Here is a 21,610-nt window from a genome sequence, read left to right on the forward strand (position 1 = left end):
AATATTAAGTAGTAACTATAACAAATATAAGTCTAAGTTTAACATATTTTCTAATTAACTGGCATAAAATTCAATATAGATAAATTTTTTTTAATTATAAATGCACGTATTTAAGAAATCATCATCGTCGGGCCTTGAACCCGGCTCATTTTCTTATGAGCAGCAAAATTAATATAATTACGCGAAGAATAGACTTCTAAACAGAATTTCAAGTATTTTGGTCTGAAAATAATTTCTTTTTTTAAAGCCATTATACGTACAATACTTTTCTGATATTTTTCAAATCTTATTGTTTATATAAAACAAATATGTAAGCTAACCCAGATAGCTACAGTTTCTGAGCAATTTATTTGTATAAATAAATGTAATACAGTACAATCCGGTAAAAGTAGATTACCATGCTATTTCCTGATAACTTCAGAAAAATCGAAAATTAAATGTGACAATTGTAATTAAACAAAACAACGTTGAGCAAAAATTTTGAAAATTCTTTTTCGCATCAATCAAACATGAGAGTTGAAAAAATTAAGTTAAAAAATCGGATTTTCGAGAAGTTATAGCGTTTGATCCTATAAACTTATTAGATAAAAATGGAAAAATGTAGCCTAGCACCAGATTGTACATAATGTAAGTAAAAAATGAATGACTTAACCTACAAACGGATACCCTGGGTATCCAACCGGAGATCCAAAGAACCCGGGGAAAGAAGGTACCGTAGGCTGGACAGGAACAGTTGAGGTGACGTAAGTGGTGATTTCAGTGGGCACCACTTTTGTCGAGAAGAGGGTGGTGTAGGCGGTCTTCGCGCCGAAAGTGAGTTTCAGGACTCGTGAGTCAGAAATTGTGGCGAGGGTCTGAGTGACAATCGGGGCTGTAGTGACAGTGAACTGGGGCTGGGGAGGGTACAGTGGCACCTGAGGAACTTGAGGAATTTGAGGAAGCTGAGGAATCTGGGGCATCTGTTGGATCGGCTGAGCTATAGGTGCAATCGTTGAAGTTCCTAGTTCGTAGGAAGTTCTTGGAACAGTTCCCACTGGTCTAGAGAGGGTAGAAAACACGGTATTGCCGTTGCTTACCAACGGGATCACGTGAGACTCGTAGACGGTCTCGAGGACCACAATGGGCCTGGAGGTAGTAATCACTTGTGCAGCCTGGTTGAAGTAGTTGAGCAACGCAAGATGTTGCGCAGACTCGGGAAGTAGTTGAGGGTCTGAAGAGGGAGATGGTGCTTCTGGATGATTCTGCTTGGTTCCTTTGTTCGTTCCTTTGAGACCATCAAGTTCTGGCTCGTGGGCGTTAGGAACCACAACGCGCTTAGGGATGTCTTCGTCATCGTTTTCGTCGTCTCCAAAGTCCAACTCGAGGTGAAGTTCGCTACCAGCTTCGTCGAGCTTAGAGTTGAACTCATTGAGTGTTTTCGAGGGGATGAACTGATAGATTTCTGATGGCGGGAGTGTTTTAATCGCGGTTACCATGCGAGCAATGTTGTAGGTCTGCACTAAGGTGTGACGGGTTGTGTTACCGTTGGCTACTACGGGGAGCAAGTAAGTTTTGAGCAGGGTCTGGGTGGTAGTGAAGGTTTCTGTTAAGGTTTCTAGTGGAGGAGTCATCTGTCCAGACTCCAGGGTGATTGCAGGGAGCGTGGCGATCGAAGAATCCAAAGGCAGAGAGGATTCGTAAGCAGCTGCAGTGTTCGCTAAGATGTTTTCAGTTAATGGTTCAGTGGGGGTTGGGGTGGTTGAAGGATCTGCTGTGGCGAACGATTTCTTCTGAGTTGATGTCACGGTAATAAACCGCGTGTTCTTCATTGTTCCCACCTAGAGGCAAAGAGTTCATTGGACCTCACGTGATAATATCAGAAAACTTCTTTTAGAATTTAATGAGATAATTGGAATTTTGTCTTACCTGGAATGTATACGGAGATTTAATCGTAGCGATGAGATAGTACATGTCAGTCATATCAGCGGGCGTGGAAATCTCGACGTTAATAGTCTCAGCGGGTATGATCGCGTCGTTCTCATTCTGATCTGTGGGCACGGTTCCTATGGGAGGATTTCCTGCAGATCCAGATGATCCCGAGTCAGATGACGATGGCACCTGTTCCGATTCGCTGGAATCTAGTTCCGCGTCTGAAACATTCTCATCGCTTTTCTTAGAAGCAACTGTCGGTTTCTCTTCCGTTGATGCTATCGTCGCCGGCTCATTAGTCGCCACATCGGGGCCCCTTTCCTCATCATCTACCTGCTTGCGAATTGCAACTCGCGCTTTTGGGGCCGGCTTGTAGGCCCAGCGGCCCTGAGTCCTTGGGAGCTTCGATTTCGGCAGGCTCACCGGCGATTGCTCGGATTTTGGTCGCTGAGCTTTTGATGGCGCCTGAGATCCTACTGGACGGAAATTGGTACGACGACGGGCTGGAGCTTCTGTTGTTGTTGTCGTTTGGGCGCGGTTTCTGAAGAAGAAAGAGGTCGTTAGCTGAAATGTTATGACAATAGCTGAGAATATTAATTATTAATAACAATAATAATTATTACTTGTAACTAGGGCGTGCAGTAGTTAGACGGTTCTTTTCATAGCTTCGTCCTTGTGGAGTTACTTCGTGATTATCTTGGTCGTCGATTATCTTGTTACGGTATTTCGGGCGTGGCGAGCTGGAAGGTCTGCGTGTCACCTTTACGCTTGCTCCTAAGAAAAAAACGATTGTAAACATATATGTTGTTGAAAAATTAATTATTTTTTGTATGACTAAAAATACAAAACGAGAAACTTTTGGAATTATACATTAGGGGGATCAAATTTGGTGTACAACCTGTCTTCTCCATGAAAAAAATTATATATCCTAAGATATATACTAGGAATATAGTCTAAGATGTATTCGAATTTGCCCACAAATATATATACTTAGATAAATACGCATAGTACCTTAAAATTCTGACAGGGGGCGTATGTACGTGAAATATGTTCCTGATTACAAACTTATATTAGTTGTTTTAAATTCCGATCCAAATAACGATGATGTTTACTTCAATTTTAATATTCTCAGGTATATGACATGCGTATATATTTTAGTATGTATTTTTGGTCAAATTTAAATACACTAGAATTCAAATTTGCGCGCGCAAGCGCGCGCCTTACTATAGCGTTTACATATATTTTCATGCTCATGATATATTCGACCAATCACGTTACGAATAGTTTGATGCCACATACATTTCATCTCAATTTTATATAAGGATCTCAGGATATATTCCCAGTATGTCTTAAAATATATCATTCTTCTGTGGGAGCATGCTAAATATAAAATAGATTTCATACATTTAAAATGTTGAGTTTTCATCCATGGTATTTAAATTACCAATGTAAAATCAAAAATTCGATTAGTAATATTTATTGACTAAAAAAATAGATTGTGATGCGACAAATGTTTACTTATGATGAATTATTTCTTTCTAAAATTTTTTCAATAAACTATTTTAATAATATGTAATTGTAGACTTATAATTTGATTGATTGATGAGGAAAAAATGATAATTGTTATCAATCGCAGAGTTATAGTTTGTTTATGCTTAAAATTATTGACTGCTACAAATAAATCTTCACTTTTTTATGTTAAAAATTAGTTTTGGAAGAAAAAAAATTTTTTTTGGATAAAATTTAGTAAAATAATTAAAAATTACAAAAATGAAATAATTTTTAACGTAGGTTTGAATCTTAAGCTAGTCTTAAAAACCAGCTTGATTGAGATTTGATCCTTGCCAACGTACCACTCCCAACACTTAAAGTCGGCGATATGACCACAGCAGTTAAAACCGACTCTAAATAAATATGGTATCTGGCGTGTTGATCCTCCGACAAAATATCCCCGACATAATATCCCGGACAAAATATCGCCGGCATAATATCCCAAAAATAAATATCCCCGGACAAAATATCCCCAAAATAAATATCCCCGGACGAAATATCCCTGAGACTTAATATCACTGCGAGAGAATATTTAAATATATAAACATTAATCTTTTTAAGATTAATAATATCGAATAAATACACACAAAAATCATAATAAAAGAGCGCAACACGATTATACGCGTTTGTGTTGGTCTAATGTCGAATAAATACACACAAAAACCATGCTAAAAGGACACAACACTATTACCCGCATTTTTGTTAGTCTAATGTCGAATAAACACACAAAAACCATGTTAAAAGGGCGCAACGATATTACCTGTGTTTGTGTATGAATAAATTTATTTTATATTTTGACAGTTGCAGTTCAGAAAAATTATATTTTTTGTATTATTGATAATAAATTTTTTGATAACAATTAATTATGTGGTATTCGTTGTAATTATTATTTCGAAATGTTTCATTGAAAAATTTAATTATTTAAGATATTTTGTCTGGGGATATTTATTTCAGGGGTATTTTGTCTGGAGATATTTACTTTGAGAATTTTTTATCCGGGGATATTTTGTCCGGGGATCAAGACACATGGAACCATAAATATTAATTAAAAAAAAAAATAATTTTTTTGCTTTTTCAACAAATATCAACAATTTAAAAAAAAAAAATTCTTAAAATTGGTTTTATTTTGTTAATTTTTTGTAAATAAATCGGAATTCATTTTTGAATTTTGGTAGGAAGTTAATAAAGATAAGTTTAGTTATCAACAGCTTAACTAAAAAAAAAAACAAATTATTCTAATAGTATGAAGGATTTGATATAAAAATGAATCTCGTCAGTGTTCGTAAATATTTTTTTATGTCAACATTGAAACTTAAAAAATTATTAGACTAGTTATTCATTTTTTGTGACAATATTCTCACTTAAAATTTATATTAACAATTCGACATTTTTTTTTTTGTATCACAATTTAACACATAAATCCGTGTAAACTTTTTCTAACACTAAAGTTGTGTTGATTTCACACAACATTTTATACTGTGTAACTTCTATTCATCAACAAAATTACCTAATTTCATTGTTAAAAACCGCACTGGACCACATGCCATATGATAATTACAAAATTGAATATCACAAAGAAACAAACGCGTAAACAATTGTAATTGTATTTTAATTTGGGCTAATTAAAAAAAAATCTGAATTAAAATATTAACTCTTCAAGCTCTTGCTTGAACTTCCGGTTATAGTAGAGCTCGAAAAGGTCTGAAATTGGCCTTTTTTTATATTTTGAATATCTCGAGCTCACAAATACAAGTTTTATACCTTCTCGAGCTTTTACTTAAATATAATACTCAAGCATGTGACAGCAAGTAGTTAATTTGTTAAGATTTTAATAATTTGTAATCAATCAATCGTTTTATAACTAAACTTAAACTATGCTAAATAATTTAATGAAATCAACAATATATTATCTTTAAACAGGTATTTGTATGAATAAATATTTAATTTTTTGAAAAAAGAACTCAAGACTGGTTGCATAATTGTCAATACGACTGGTTGGCATTCTTATAGACATAACTGAGGAAAATCATTGAAACTCGTCAATTTTACTGAGGTATTATCAATGTATCTTGTGCATACTTTGATTTTTGTTAGTATACACAGTTAAAAATTTTGCATCGTTGCAGCAAGAAATTTTGTAACATATTTCACACTTTTATGTGTAAATTTGACACAATTTTTTGTATTGTCAACGCAAAAAAGTGTTAAATATTTCGCACAAATTTTCTTCTCGCAATGACACCAAATTTTTTTTCTATGCATTTAATTTAAATAAAACAAAAAGTGTTTCTGTTTTCCTGATACAGCTTAATATTTTTATATACATCATGAAAAAAGAAGAAACGGCTATTTTTTTTTATAAAATATTTACTTATTTTATTGAATTATAAGGAAAAAAATGTTCAAATTTTTAAATTTAATCCTTAAAATTAATATTTTTAAATATAACTTACCACTTCTGTGCTTAGTACGGAATTATAATACGGAATACAAAAAAAAAAAATGTAACATGTTCAAATAATTCTAACCTGAAGGGGCGCTGAACAGTTCTTCTAAAGGTAAAGAAGAGTCTCCAGGCAAAGATGGCGTCGGTTCCAACTGCGTCTTATATTTTCCGTGAGCTGGTCCAATTGTTTTGAGAATTTTCTGAGGATGGGAAGGACGGATTTTCTGCTCCGGAAGCGCTGGAGTTCCGGGCTTGAGAATTCTAGAGGTACTTTGGAGTACTTGAGCGTATTTACCATTGATATACGTCCCAATTACTGAAGTTTCATGGACTGTAGTGAGCCCATCTTTGACAATAGTGCCTCCTAGTTTTGTCACCAGACCTGTTGGGTTTTCACGATCTTTTTTCGATGTAGGTCGAGGTTTTGATGATGGTTTGGATGATGGAGTTAAATTTATTACCTAAAAAAATTATATGTTTACGAGGAAGCATCAAAAAATAAAAAAAAAATATTGAAATGATCTTGAAATTTTTGAATCGTATAATTAACTGATTCAAGTCATATGGACGAATATTGTGTTGGCAAAGCGGTGACACTCTTTCTCAAGAGAGCGGTCCTATCAGGGTTCGACTCCGGTCTTCGGTATATTTTTCTATTATTTTAAAAAATTAATTCCAATAAATTTAGTGCTCTCAAATGTTTATTTCTTAAGTTTAGAGAATAATTATTTTAGTAATATAGCTTTAAATTAACAAATTTTTTTTCAATCACTAATAATAGTTTTTTTAGTTTAAGAACAAATTTCTGAATACCAAAATGTTTTTGATTGAAGTTAACTCTTTTCTACTTTACAGGGTCAACTGTTATTTAGATTTATTAACCAACAATCCTAATCTTTTTCAAAATTCCATTTTAAGAGAGTAATTAAAGAATTTTTTAGTTCAATTAACCTCGACTCTACTAAATTAAACATAATTCAAGTCGCTTCTAAAATTAGAAACTAAAAACAAAAGTGAATTATAAATTACAAGGCTTAATTAATTCTTCAAAGTTTCAAAAGCAGTCACTTTTTGCTTCGTGCAGTATAATACGGAAATGAAAAAAAAAAATAACCGTGGGAATAAAAACAAGACAAAAATACAGATTATCTATGATAGATCTCGACGTAATATATATTTTTCCAGGGTAAGATGGCATTGAAAAGCGAAAGGAAGATTAAATGATGAGGTACTTGTAAATTCTCGATCCGGCTCGAGCGTCTGACTCCTTCACATCTAATCCCAAACGATTTCTTTTCTCACAATTTTACCTTACATTTATTATATTTATACTTTTATAATGTAAACACCTGGTTCCATTACATTGCATTAATAGCAAACCGTACGATGAATTGAATAATAATCATAACTATAATCATGATCACAATTGCTTAATTACTACCGATGAAATCTTGGACAATTAAGAAGTTAAAATTAATCATTACCTTGTATGTCTCGTCAACGATTTCAGCTGGTTGCTTAGATAAGAAATCATACTCGGGTTCAGCCAAATTGTTTTTGACAGCAGTCTCCTCTTTCGGGTGTACTTGCATCACAGATGACATGGGACTTTTAGTCGACTGAAGATGATGAAAAAAATTTATTTAAGGCGTAATTTCATATTAAACAAAAAGATTTCGGAAGATTAATTGCAGAAAATTAAGTTTTATATATTCAAATTTAGATAATTAAATAATGGATTAAATGTATTCGAATTGTGCAAGAGAAATGTCCTTTTTATTTCTTTCTTCTTAGCACAAAGATGACTGTGGTAGAAAAGGATTTATGAGCCGATTAGCGGTTTGTTGTGCAATAAAATAGTAAATCAATTATACGAGAAAATATAATATGAACGTGATCTAACGTACAATTACTGTTTTTAGAGTCTATATTAGGAAAAAATTTTATTTTTATTATGAATGGTAAGTTAGAGGTTACCGGATGGTTATTAGCAATTCGATTTGAATCATTTTGGTAAATTACAGATAACATAGAATATTATAACAATTATTTCAAATTTTATAATTAAAAGTTGAGGGGTTGAGAAGATAAGAAAAAAAATTTTTTTTTATGAATTATAACAGACGAAAAAAAAATTTTTTTTGAAGGATTGTATCTTGGTAACAGATAAGAATATCGAAACAAACATGCTGCGCTTTTGTAAAGAATTTGATCTTTTAAAAAATATTGTTGTATCATTTTTTGATAAATTTATTTCGTCTTAAGTTATTGAAGACCAAAATTGATCAAATGTTTCATAATGAAATGAAGAACAATAAAAAGTGCGTCACTTGAAATTTTTTTGCCTCTTCTCTACAACTATTATTATTGTTACACTTTTGTTAGTGCATATTATCACAAAAATATGAATACTATTGGATAGAAAATTTCATGAAGACTAATCCTTAAATTTTCAAAAATTCTTCTAGAATAACAAAAACAATAAAATATCAAAATAAACCGTAGATTTATGTCTTGTCCAACATTATGAGAATGTCTGCAACTTGAAAAAATAATAATTTGAAAAAACGGATGATATTAGCCGAGTGGTCTAAGGCGCAAGGCCTAAACCCAGTTTGGGTTCGAATCCCAAGCTGGTCTTTGAAACCATCTTGGTTGATATTCGACCTTTGCTGCGTAGATTAAAATTTTCACATCCCAAAAAGACCCCAACGTTCCACTCCCAACAGTTAAAGTCGGTGATATGACCACAGCAATTAAAACCGACTCTAAATAATAACTAATTAAAAAAAAAAAAAAAAAAAAAAATCCAATATTTACATCATTTTCTTTACCATAGATTTATTTTGGCAAAAAGATTCATAGAACTTAAATTGCTATCTAATTCAGTTTCTTGTAACTATAATAAACAATAAAAAGAAAGGAATCTATTCTCTATGCGCTTGTGTGATTAGATTATACTCAATTTGTTGACAAATTTCCTTCTTTAGTTTATAATTTTATTAATCAGCAATCAATTATATTTTTATTAAAAATTCAATGAATATTCTCAGTCGGGCATTTTGGGACTATCCAAACTTTTTCAGCAATATTAGCGTACTACGACCAAACTATCTTTTATACGAAGTACAAAATACCGGAACATTGTAGCGTGGTTCAGCGCATTACCCCAGAAGTAAGCAGAGGCGGATAGTTTTTATCCTTGTGAAACCATACGTATCGTTAAGTAATACAAAAAAAAGTGAAATTTGTGTGAAAAATAACATAACTTTTCAATTCAGGTTACTAGGTATTTTAAATTTTGTATTACTTATTTTTCGGTGAAAAAGTACGTGATTTGTAACAGCAATGAAAAGTTATGTAACAATGGTATTAAACGATACTTAACACTAAGGTTAATCTGAAGATATTGACTTCTTTATACGTACCACTATTTTAGGTTCATTTTTCTGCTGCACAACTGAGTTGACAATTATTTTAGTATTTTTCAATTTCTTCGTCTCTTCGTTAGTACTCTTATGGATTTTACTCGGCTGTATGTCTATATTCTTCTTTATCACAGGTGGTTTTGTCGTTATGGGTGATGACGTCGTCTTCTTTTCACCTTCTAAAAAGTAAAAAAATTTCCTGTAGTCAATTATTGCGACTATGCTAGTGAGGAACGAAAGCCGAAAACTTATTGAACAAAGTAAATTAGTTCTTTGAATTTTAAACTTTGAATCAAGAAAAAAACTTTCAGGTCAGTCCATTCATAATGCACTCGGCGGATAGTAAAATTATTTAATTTATAAATTATTATTTTATGATACAATAAAGAATGTTCTCGAGCGAAGAATGTTGCTTACTCAATCCAAGTTCAGTAGAGTCTTGAGCCAAGAGAGTTTTATCTTGGACTCCCCCGCAGGTCAATGAAAGTAAAAGAGAACCCGTTTAGAACGGATAGCTTAGTAAACAGAGTTGGATACTTGTAATCAAAAAGATCGGAGTTAAAGTTATATCGCGGACAATTCAGAGTTATTTTTAAATTAATCAGTAAACAACTTAACAAATTTTTTTTTAGCGCATCAAATCTTTTTTTCAACGTGTCAACACAACAATTTTCAGCCGCGTAAGATTTCTTAGGTTGAGAACCTCATGCTTATGAGCCGAGAAAAACATTATGATCTGCATCAATACTTTGTTCAGGGCTCAAAAAATTGTTTTTAACTTCCCGCTAAGAAAATTGAAAATTTTTAAAAATCGGGAAGTTATTGGTTTTACCCCGTTTTTCGAAAATCGAATGTGTGACCCTCTTATAACTTTTGAACGGTTGAACTGATTTCACCGCGGTTAGTGCCATTCGAAAGGGCTATGCCAAACTTAGATTTACTGAAAATTTGAACCGATTCGGACCAATAGATTTTGAGAAATTTGGAGAAATCTAAAAAAAAATAGGAAAAAAATTTTTTTCAGAAGTGGTTTTTTTGGAATAACTTTCAAACGGCTAAACTGATCGATTTTAAAAACTAATCAGCTCTCAACCTTAAAAAACCACGTCGATCGCCGCCAATCCGGTCAAAATCGGTTGATTCGTTCGAGAGATATCGTGAACGAAAGAAAACCGAAAAAAGTGTTTTTTCGGAGTTACTCCGAAATTTCTAGTTTGACCAATTGAAACTTAGAAATTCTTTATGAGGCTTTAAAAACTGCGTAGAATGCTGCCAACCGCGTAAAAATCGGTTTATTCATTCAAAAGTTATTGCGGTTTAAAAATCCAAAAAATAGTATTCTATGAAATTTCTATCAGACTTTTAAGCTCAAAGAGCGCAAAAGCACAGAAAAGGTATCTTTTTGAGCTCGAAGAGCTCAAAAAAACGGCCATGTATTAACGGAATTAGCGGGAAGTTGCAAAGATGGCCTTTAGGGTCAATCGTTTTCCTAATTTTTATAGGTTCGATTTATTTTTGGTTTTGTTGTGAAATTTTTTCTGAACGTTAACTAAAAATCGTCAGCTGAAAGATTTGCATTGAATTGTGAAAAATACACTAATTGTCTTAACAAAATTAATTTTTGAGCCGTTGAATTTGGTTTAGAGGCTAAGAAAGTTATGACTTTTACCAAGAAAACAATTTTTGGACAAAGAAGTTTTGACTTTAATTAAGTCGAAATTTTTGCTCTGGTTTAAAAAATCTTATTTGGTTAGATTATTTTTCTGTTTAAACATGTTCTTCTTCTAGCTGTAACAATCAGATACTTTTATAATAAAAATTGGATGAATAAAACAAAACGTGTTTTTGCCGGATGATCTTTACAGACCAGATGGCAGCGAATTTTAATTAAACTATTCTAAAAAATTTTAAAACGCCCACCTACTAACTTAAATCATCATGCAAAAAATGAATCAAACTATCAGTAGGCGGAATCTTGCTCATCAAAATAACAGTTATTAAAACTATAACTGTTTACGAAAGTCCCTCATTAAAGTAACTACCATAGCGGGTTGCAACGCGCAAAAATAGTCTTTGTGCGTAAGAACACTCAAACAAACTCATCAATTAAACAATTTAATTAAAAATTTAAAATAAACATATTCAACATATAATATGAATAAACGTTTTGATGAATGATTCAACAAGAAACCCTGACACATTTCGCAATAAAGTTAACACACGTATCACTTCACGCCTTTATTTCTCTTACGCATAAATATACCAGACAATTTATTTATTATTTATTAATACTTTTTGACCCTCGATGATGTAAATCTATTGTTATATATATTTTAAAATAAATTCCTAAGTACTACCATCATTGAGAGATACAGCATTTTTGTAACGTGTTACGCCCTTTCAAGGATAGGTCCGCTCTACTTAAATCACATTTTAACTTTCGAAAAAAATATGAAATTTTATTTTTCGGAAAAACTCGTAGCCATTTTTGTATTACTTCCTTATACTGATCCGACAATTTATGGCATAGCCGAAAGAACTGCCTTGGGCAGCGAACGTAAGATGTTTATTTGATTATTTATTATTTATTACAATATTTATTTTTCTGGTAGCACGACATAAATCATGTCTTCTGTCAAAGTCTAATTACCTGCTGTGTTTTCATTTCTTTATATGATTTTATGAATTATATAAAGCTCAGTGGATTTTTCTTCAAGGACACCGTGAATAAATAAATTAAAAAGAAATATAATTACCTGCTGGAGCGCTATTGGGACTAAAAACCATTACAGTGTTGCCAATAGTTGTTGTAAAATCGAGAAAACCATAAACAGTTTGCGTTATTAACTCATTTTTAATTGGCTCGGTGTCCGGTGCTTTTTCCACTACTTCTACCACGTGATTATCGCTATTTTTGCTAGTAGTTGAGCCAGCTTTGTACACTTGACATAAGATTCCTGACACTAAAAATTGTCATCATTAATTTATCGAATATCTTATTAAATATGATTGGATGAAAAAAAAATACTTACAACAGGTGAAGAAGACAATTGTCATGTATCTTGACTTCATTTTTAAGTATCAGTTTAGCATCGTATTTTTGAATTAATTGATTTTGAAATTTTCTGCAACAAAAAATAGTTTTTTATTGTTTTTAATCCATAACTAGTAAGAAATTATGGTTTAATTTTGAAAAATTGATAATTTATAGAAACAAATACACGACGAAAAAAATAGAGATTTTTCCTATTTTTGCATAGGAAAAATTTTTAAGTTGACGTAAGAATTTTTCCAATGTTAACATGGGAATTTTTTCTTTATTAACATGATAGAAAATCCATGTAACATAGGAAAAGTTTATTTATTACTAAAATTTATGTAACTTAATTTAATAATTACAAATTTACATAACAATTTTCTCATTCAAGCAATTTCAGATAATTTAAAAGTTAAACAGTGATATACAGTCGGTTTGTGATAAAAAAAATTCGAGGAAATTCTTTTCAAATTTTGCTTTACATTTCGAAAAAATTAAAAATCCAGCAGATTATAGACGGTGTGGCTTAAATTATAATAACTTTTTCAAAAATTGACTTAACGGGACTTTTTTTTTTCAACATTTTTTTTATTAAATGTTCTTTTTGAAAAAAAATAGAAAAAAATTATTCAAACCTATATTCATCGTTATTTTTTAGATTTTCCGAAAAAACTCCGAATTTCTCGATGATAACTATTTTTAATTTCTTTTTTCTTTCTTTCATATGAAACTCCGATATTTTCTACAAATATCCTGAAAATTTCATAATGGTGTTTTTTCGATTTATATTTTTTTTTAATCATAAATGAATTTTTCCTATGTCACATGGATATTTTTATCATGTTAATAAGGAAAAAATTCTTATGTTACCATTGGAAAAATAGGAAAAATTTCTATGTGTAATAAAATGTTTTTACATTAACTTCACCGAGAAACTTTGTAGTTGCGTCAGTACTTATTTTTACGTCAATGAATTCTGTCATTTGTTTAATATTAAAGTAATTTTTTTTTTATTATTTACGTTTATGATAATTAATTTACTTTATATAGATCCTAAAAACTGTTGTTACTCTATTACTATTTAAATTGTAATGATTGTATTAAGTGATCCTGTCATTGGCTATCTAGTTGTTGAGTCTTATTAAAAGAAATGAATAAATAAATTTTATTTTATTCGTTTTTTCAGTTTCATCATATTAGATGCTAGTTTCAAAAAGAATTAAATAATCTAAGGATTAATTTTTAAGTTATGTACAATTTAGACTCATTAATTTTGTCAAAAAAAGTTGCAAATAATATTTATAAACTTATTACATCAACTCGATAAATGGATAAAAAATTGTAGGAAAAATGACAATTGTCACAATAATTCAGGACCAGACTTTCAATATCCTTACTTTCATAATTTTACATCTTAAAATTGACGGTTACATTGTAAAAATGCGTATAAAATTAGTCAATATACGAATTTTTACGATGTAACAACGTAAATTTTAAAATGTATATAATTTATAAAAGTAAAGATATTGAAAGTCTGGTCTTGTATTATAATGTCGGAAGTGTAATTTTTTCTGTAATTTTTTTCCGCGTATGTAAAATGATATTTTTGTTATAAGAATATTGAATTCAAGTTCAAGTTCGATAAAAATCTTTTATTCACAATTTAAATACATATAGATAATTTGGTGTGTGATATTTTAACATTTTTGGTTCCCGTTACCCATAAACATTACCCAATATTCATGAATAAATAAAATGATTGGGTATGTTTTAATTATCAAAGAATGCGACGACTTAAAACATTTTTTCGCTCTATGTGTGATCGATTTTTATTTTATTTAAGTTCATTAGTTGTAAACTTTTTTTTTTATAAAACTCACTAACTTTACTTTCTCACGAAATCGTTTCTTGAACAAGTCGATTTAAATAGGATTTATCGCATTCGATCTAATCTTTCAATCGCAAAAATGGTGAAATTTTAAACATAAAGTCGTATTATATAGAAACAGAAAAATTTACCAGAACGTAAAAATAATAAATTTTCAAATTTTTAAAAATTTAAAATTTTCTAGCTAATTCCATTTTTTTTTGTTTCAAATCCAAGATTGATGCAAAAAAAATCACCATTTTTATTCAAGTAAATTTGCCATACAATTTATTCACATTTCATTGTTATAGAGAAAAATATTTCTCATATTGATGCCATATTTATAATAGTGGTATACAATATGGTGATTGATAATAAACAAGTAAATAAATAAAATATGAATAATACATTGGATCGATGTCAATACCGTCAATAATTTACAATAATTCTCCGTATTGACCCTGAGTACCGTGAGAATAATTAAAAATTCATTGACAATTCACTGGACAATTCTTCGATCATTATATTTTTCACCTGCAAGTAATTGATTAATTATTTAATGTTCAAAAAAGCTATCCTTTGTCTTATTCAAAACTAAAGAAATAACAGAGCTAATTATTGAATAATACAACGTATGTGTTTGGTAATTCGATATGAAAGTGTTTGCTTATTTATGTATTTAAACTATAGGTTATTGTGCATACATGCACAGACAGAGATGATGAATATGTGTGTTTACGAAGAATGATGTAGTGCGAATAATAGACAACGTTGGCATTAAATTGCTTAGAGCTAAATAAGAGCACTGACGATAAAGTATTAATACAAGCATAGGCCTAAGTCATGAGTAAGTAAACTTATTGAGTTTAATATATGCCTTTCACTCGCGTATTCTATCTCACGATATTGCAACATTTTTAGTTCTTTTTCTTAAATGTTATGGTTTTTTTTTTTGTATTTTTTATTTAAAAATTTTTTTGTGTAGTATCGAAACGTTTTTGTTAAATTTTTAATATTTTTCCTTCAGCTACTTTTGTTCTTGTAATTAGGCGGGGTGGAAGAGAAGGGGAGGGGGGATTATTATAAAATTAATGTGATAAAAAATATAGAAAAGAATCCTAAAAAATATTATTGATAGTTTTATTACCGGAAGTGAAAGATAACGATTTAACGATTTCTAATTTTCTATATGTTCGCATATTTTTATAATATATGATATTAAATAGGAAAAATAGTCAATTAATTTTTATTCCCAGGAAATATATGGTCTTTACCAATGATTTCGAAAAATTTTTATAATTTGGGTTGTTCATAGATTATTACACATTATTTGAATTTGAATTTTTGCGGGTAAAGAGTTTCGACAAGTTGAGGATAGATGGTACTGTAAAAAATTTTCTCGCAGGCGTTGTTGTAAGGTAAAGTGTACATTTAAAGCGCTAGATTACAGACGTTGTAAAAACTATTGGAAAATGAGATTTTTTTCAATATTTTCTTTTAATGTATAATATATATATAATATATAATATGATATAATATATATAATACTAAGAAGAAAATAAAATTTTACTATCAAGATTTTTTATAGATGAAAATTTTATAAAAAATAAAAAAGTACTCTCCTAAAGAAATGAAAGAATCAACAATTCAAATCTTTTTAATGTTCTAAAATATTTAAAAAATATTCTAATAATTTATTTTTGTCGATTATTGTAAGTAAATGCCAGATTTCGAACTTTAAAACCAGTGACCGTAAAGCTAGAACAGTCATACGTGTAGAGTAGTCGATATTTTCTGATCTATTAGCGCTGGAAAAAAAAAAGTTTTAAGCAAAAGTGATTACTTTGAATCTCTTACATCAAATAAATTTTGAACTGAATCTCGAGATGAATTAGTGAAAAAAATTATCTAGAAAAATTGAATTCAAAATTGGGAAATTTCAAATTCGGAGTGCTGTCATTCTAATGTTTTTAAAATAATTACTTTTAAATCGAAAATTATGCTTTGCCTCTCACCAGAAAAAAAAAAAAAAACTAGGAAAACGGTTGAGCCTAAAGGCCATCCCTGCAACTTCCCGCTAATTCCTTGCTTAAGTGCTCAAAATTGCACTTATTGCGTTTTCAACGCATTTCAAAAGCCCTTTTGAATGGTGCCAACCGCGATGAAATCGGTCAAGTCGTTCAAAAGTTATAAGAGGGTCACACACACACACACACACACGCGCGCGCGCGCGTACGGACATCATCGCGAAAACATTCAAGGAAGCTTCCTAGGACCTCAAAACGTCTGATGAAAACGCGATTTTTGAAAAACGGAGTAAAACCAATAACTTCCCGATTTTTGAAAATTTTTAATTTTCTTAGTGGGAAGAAAAAAAATCTATATCGCAATTATTCACTGATAACGTATATAATAATAACTACAAGATTATTAGTAGGCATAAGACACATAAGGACACATATGACGAGTTTTTTAAAAATTCAAGATTACCATCGTATATTTTATTCATGAGGAAAGGTTGTCGTACCTTTGATTAATTCCGCTCTTTTCAAAGTCAACACAATAATTCTCCGTTATAAATAATTCACGAAAATTGTTAAATAATAGTTTTGAAGAAGAAAAAATAATTATTAACAAATTATTTGAATAAAAGGTGAATTTGTTTGTAAAAATATATACACTATGCGACGAAGAAAATGTTAATTTAAAAAAAAAACTAATTTAAATGGGCTCTTAATTTTGAGAATTTTTTTTTTTCTAATGATTCAGGTGATAATTTATAAAAAATCTAGTAAACCGGTTTAGTTATACAAAAATAAACCCGGATCTCGGTTTCTACTCTCAAAGGTTGTTAATTTATTATTGTTGTTATTATTTTATATTTTTCGTGAGAGGCGAAACTGAGCCCGCATCCTACACGACATTCCTCGGATTTGTTTAATTTTTATTTTCTCTGCGTATCTTCATCTTCGTGTTGTCCTTCGACGTTTTTCTTCTTTTTTTTTCTTTTTGGTCTTTAGTCGGTAGTGAAGATGCATCCTTGCTATTTTTATTTAGACATAAGGTCAAAGATCGATTTCTTTAATAAATTTGAAACTCATTTAATCATAATTGGTTTGCAGTTTTTTCTTCTTTATTAAAATTCATAAAAGTAAATTAAATTAACTCATCAATTTTTTTTTTATCAGTAATAGAAGCCTCATTTCAAGAAAACTTTTTTTTTATGACAAATTTAATATAATGTCATTTTTTAATTACTTTGAAAGCCTTTTTCAAAAATAAGTTTGGAAAAAAATTTTTTTAATTTTTTAAGGGATTATTTTGAATTTGTAACTTAAAAAAAAAAAGTTTTTTTTTCCCATCTTTTAAAAGAACATCATTGTGTCAAAATTTCTAAGTGATCGGACCACTGTCATAATATTTTACAATGCTCATGTGGATGTTTGAGTAGAAGAAAATAAAATTTTTGAAAAATATTTACTTTTTTTTGAACGCCGGAACTAAAATTACCTCTTAAGATTTGTAAAAATTTCAAAAATATTATAAATATACTTGAAAAGTTTAGAAAATCCAAACAATTTTTTATCATGCTGATTTTTGGACAAGGCTCTTAAAAACAGATAAACTAATATACTTTCGTTGGAAAAAAAAAATTTTAATCGATTCTTTTGAATTCTAAAATGCAAAATTTAGCGCTTTGTTGCCAAGAACATTCAAAAGTCCTCCATTAATAAAATTAAAAATAACTTCCAGTGCATAAATAATGAAAATAAATATCTGACTTAATTCCCATCGAAAAGTCATCGGAATTAAAAAAAATAGTAATAAATATATTAAAGGCCAATGGTCAATAAAAAATAATTATAATAATAAAAAGCCTTAGTCGTGAAATGACTCAAATCAATTCAAGTCTATAACCACAATATTTATTACAATGCACATATTGTATCTATAAGACATAACACAAAAGTCCTTGAGAAGAAAGAAGGAAAGAAAATCACGTGTATTAAATCATGCGTAACGCAATTACATACTCAGTTGCTCTATTTTAAATTTAACGATACCGTTAATTAAAAAAAAAAAAAAAAAAAAAAATGAATAAAAAAATACGTTGAGAAATATCATCGATTTACACAGTAGAGCTCTGGTATTTTCGTGTGCAGTTTAATTCTAGAGACATTTTAAAAGTTTAGGCCTGACACTGCTCCGTAAATTATTGCTAAATTTATTATTACATTATAATTATTGTTAGCATTATATTACTTGGGTTGTTATCATTATAATTATAATTACGTGTATTGATCGGGCGAGCGAGTTTTTACTTTCTAACAAATTGTCACGTGCCAACGGTTACTGGCCTCATACTATAAGGCCCCTTCTTATTCCGTAAAACCAGACTCAGTACTAGCAGAATGTAACACGTGCTAACCGACTATGCTTTATTTATTATTTTTTTTTTTACTTAAAATATATAATCATTGACGGAGATCAAGTGACTTGGATCAAGGACTCACGTGTTTGATATACTTGTCTATTTAATGCCATACGCTTATATTATTATCACTTCTTACTCTTGCGGAACATTCTTCCCCTATTCGCAAGATATCGTCCATAATAAATTCATTTACTAGTTTTACGTTTTACAATAAATACGGTTAATATTTCTAACGGAATTCGGTAAATTACCATAATTACAGTTAATTTATGTAAAGGATTTGTTTGTAAGAATTTACTCGTTGAAATCAATAGTTGGAGCAAAAAAAATCATTATTTTATATTAAGATTTATTTCGTTACACAGAGAAAAAATTTCTTTTAAAAAAAATGAAGATTATTGTCACAAAAAGTCAATTTATTGAAAATTTTATTGAAAAAACTTTTCTAAGTTTGAAAAAAAAAATTTTTTTTTGTGACAAAAATTCGCAAGTTGTTTCTATGAAAATGATTTTTATCAAATCTAGAAAATTTTTTTTTAATCAGAAAGTTACGTTGAGAAAAATTTTGATCTCTACAGCTAAGAAATGATTTATTGTCTCAGCAATGTTCATTTCTTTTAAGAGAAATTTTTTCTTACAACATACAATGTTAAAAAATCATTTTTCTGTACCCAATTTTTATATTTTCAAAAGTTCTAAAAATAAATAATTGTGAAAAATATCAAATGTTCATGAATGAAAAATTTTTCAACTATTTTAGTTATAAGAAAAAATTTTTGAAAAACTGATTTTTAATTATTTTTTTTATTCATTCGAACTTTTTTACTATAAATAAATTAAGTATGAAAAATCAAAAATGTAAAATATTTAAAATCAGTTTAATGATTCTTAATTTTATTATAATGAGTGTCAATAATTGGAACATAAAATTTAAGCTGCATCTTATAAACAGCAAAGTAGACAGCATCAAACTAAAATTTTTTTATAAAGATTGTGTTGTATTTAGTTGAGCAAAATAATGACCTTTTTTTATTATGAGTGACAATAATTGGTAAAGTGTTATGTCACTAATGGAATTAGTTGATTTAACCAGAAATGAACGAGTGAAGCTGGGGTTTTTTTATTAAATAATTTTATTCTCCATACAACTAAATTAACGGAAACAAGAGTTAGGCAACAAAAAAATACTAGTCTTTAAAAACATTTAAAAATATTTCAAAGTTTTTAAAAAATGTATGTAAATTATTAAAAAAAGACCATATATACTTATAATGTATAAATTAATTCATTGATGAAAAACAAAATTCAATAATAAATTTAAAACTATTCAGAACTTATTTTGTTCAAAAATTATCTTGTAAAGAAATAGTTTTTCAAATATTTGTCAAACGATTTTGAATATTACGAGATTTGAATTATCAATGTCCAAATTTTGAATAACCGCTTAGAAACAACAACTTCCAAGTTACTCAGAATTTTGAAACCGGATAAAATTTTAGTTGAAAAAAACAATATTTAGAAATAATTTGTGACATATTTACTGATGACTTACCCGAACCCATTAGACAAAAGACAGATCAATATCGGGATTATTGAATCTAAATCATGTTTATGCTATGATACAGCCAATAATTCGAAAACGGCTGCAACAGTAAAACTGATTCATTAAACAAACTCTAAAAGTAGTAATATTGAGGTATTACCACTTCTGAGTAGTGAAAATTGAAGCTTAATAAAAGAACTTTACGATGCAATTTACCAAATTTGAATATCTTGTTTAGTTAAGTAATTACACCAAGTTGAAGTGGTAAAAATATCAATTTTTGGAATTTTCAAAATTTCAAAATCCTGTAATTTCCAAACTACTCGCTTGATTAAGCTCATCTTCGAACTTAACCTTGGTCTTAATCGATAGATAAAGCGTGTTGAGTTTGAGAAGAATCGGTTATAAATTGAAAACGCTATCGTGCTGACAAGCCGCGTTATATCGTATAAATATATAAACTTTTGAACGAACTACATTTTCTGACTTAGCTCGACAAACTGAGTCAGAAAATGGCTAAATTTTTTAAAAGTTGCAATAGTTAGATTTTTATGAAATCTACTAATAAACAAACAAACTGTCAATAATTGTATGCAAGTGATAGGCTATCAGTTGAAATGAATAATTAAATTTGACAAACTAATCATTAAAAAATATGAACTTTCTAGTCCTTCAGACTTCTAGTCCTACAGACTAATTAATAAAGTGTTAAAAAAAATTCAACAAGTTTAATTCTAAATATAAAAAAAATTAAAAAATACAAATTTTAGAGATCATGGCCTACTTAATAGAGATGTACTACTTGTTTGAATTGACACTCACATTTCATCAAGATCACATTAAATAAGGTTCCACATTACCGGCGAAACGGAAGCTAAACCAGCTTTTGTACTATTCCACGTGAATCGGAATCATATATATCTTGATCTTGCTTTAATAAAATTTAAAAAGTCATAACATTTCATATATATTTTAAATAATATAGTATATTTGTTTCTCTAAGAGAGATTATAATTTAATTTTTTTTAATAGTTGTCATCAATGGAATTACATTATCGCGACGATAAAGAAAATTATTATTTTTGAAAATTAAACAAAAAAATCAATATTTAATAATATTAAAAAAAGTAACTAATTTGTGTAATTCCATTTTTTATTTACAAAAATTATATATTTATAAGATTAAGTAATTGATTATAATTCTAAAATAATCTTTTATGTATATATTTTTCGTATGATGAAACGTTATTTATCCACTTTCACTTATTCATTGTTTTGAATTGTAACAATACCAATTAATATATAAATCCATGTTATTTAATACCTCAAAATTATATTGAAATTGTTTTCTTTTTTGTCGGAAAAAGTACAACATTTTAATAAAGAAATAAAATT

The 21,610-nt window shown here is 29.4% G+C and overlaps 1 protein-coding gene and 1 long non-coding RNA gene across 3 annotated transcripts in view; one reads left to right on the top strand and one right to left on the bottom strand.

Moving 5' to 3' along the window:
* LOC141525358 (uncharacterized) overlaps positions 1 to 21,610 on the bottom strand; it is a 26,034-nt gene continuing 4,424 nt past the window's right edge. For both annotated transcript variants that reach the window (XM_074239818.1, XM_074239819.1), the window contains exons 2-9: positions 12,366 to 12,458; positions 12,090 to 12,296; positions 9,334 to 9,512; positions 7,390 to 7,524; positions 5,988 to 6,366; positions 2,532 to 2,682; positions 1,906 to 2,449; positions 1 to 1,817 (exon numbers count right to left, since the gene is read on the bottom strand). In XM_074239818.1, coding sequence (XP_074095919.1) covers positions 648 to 1,817; positions 1,906 to 2,449; positions 2,532 to 2,682; positions 5,988 to 6,366; positions 7,390 to 7,524; positions 9,334 to 9,512; positions 12,090 to 12,296; positions 12,366 to 12,405 — 2,805 coding nt within the window. In that variant the 5' untranslated portion in view covers positions 12,406 to 12,458 and the 3' untranslated portion in view covers positions 1 to 647. The remainder of the gene's footprint in view (positions 1,818 to 1,905; positions 2,450 to 2,531; positions 2,683 to 5,987; positions 6,367 to 7,389; positions 7,525 to 9,333; positions 9,513 to 12,089; positions 12,297 to 12,365; positions 12,459 to 21,610) is intronic.
* The window catches only part of LOC141525380 (uncharacterized), a 14,931-nt gene continuing 8,058 nt past the window's right edge, over positions 14,738 to 21,610 (top strand). The window contains exon 1 of the long non-coding RNA XR_012478844.1: positions 14,738 to 15,084. This is a non-coding gene — a long non-coding RNA (uncharacterized LOC141525380). The remainder of the gene's footprint in view (positions 15,085 to 21,610) is intronic.

This window comes from Cotesia typhae, unplaced genomic scaffold (assembly GCF_013202065.1).
Source record: "Cotesia typhae breed Kobodo isofemale line unplaced genomic scaffold, CoteBio_Ctyphae contig_26, whole genome shotgun sequence".
In the NCBI taxonomy this organism is placed as follows: domain Eukaryota; kingdom Metazoa; phylum Arthropoda; class Insecta; order Hymenoptera; family Braconidae; genus Cotesia; species Cotesia typhae.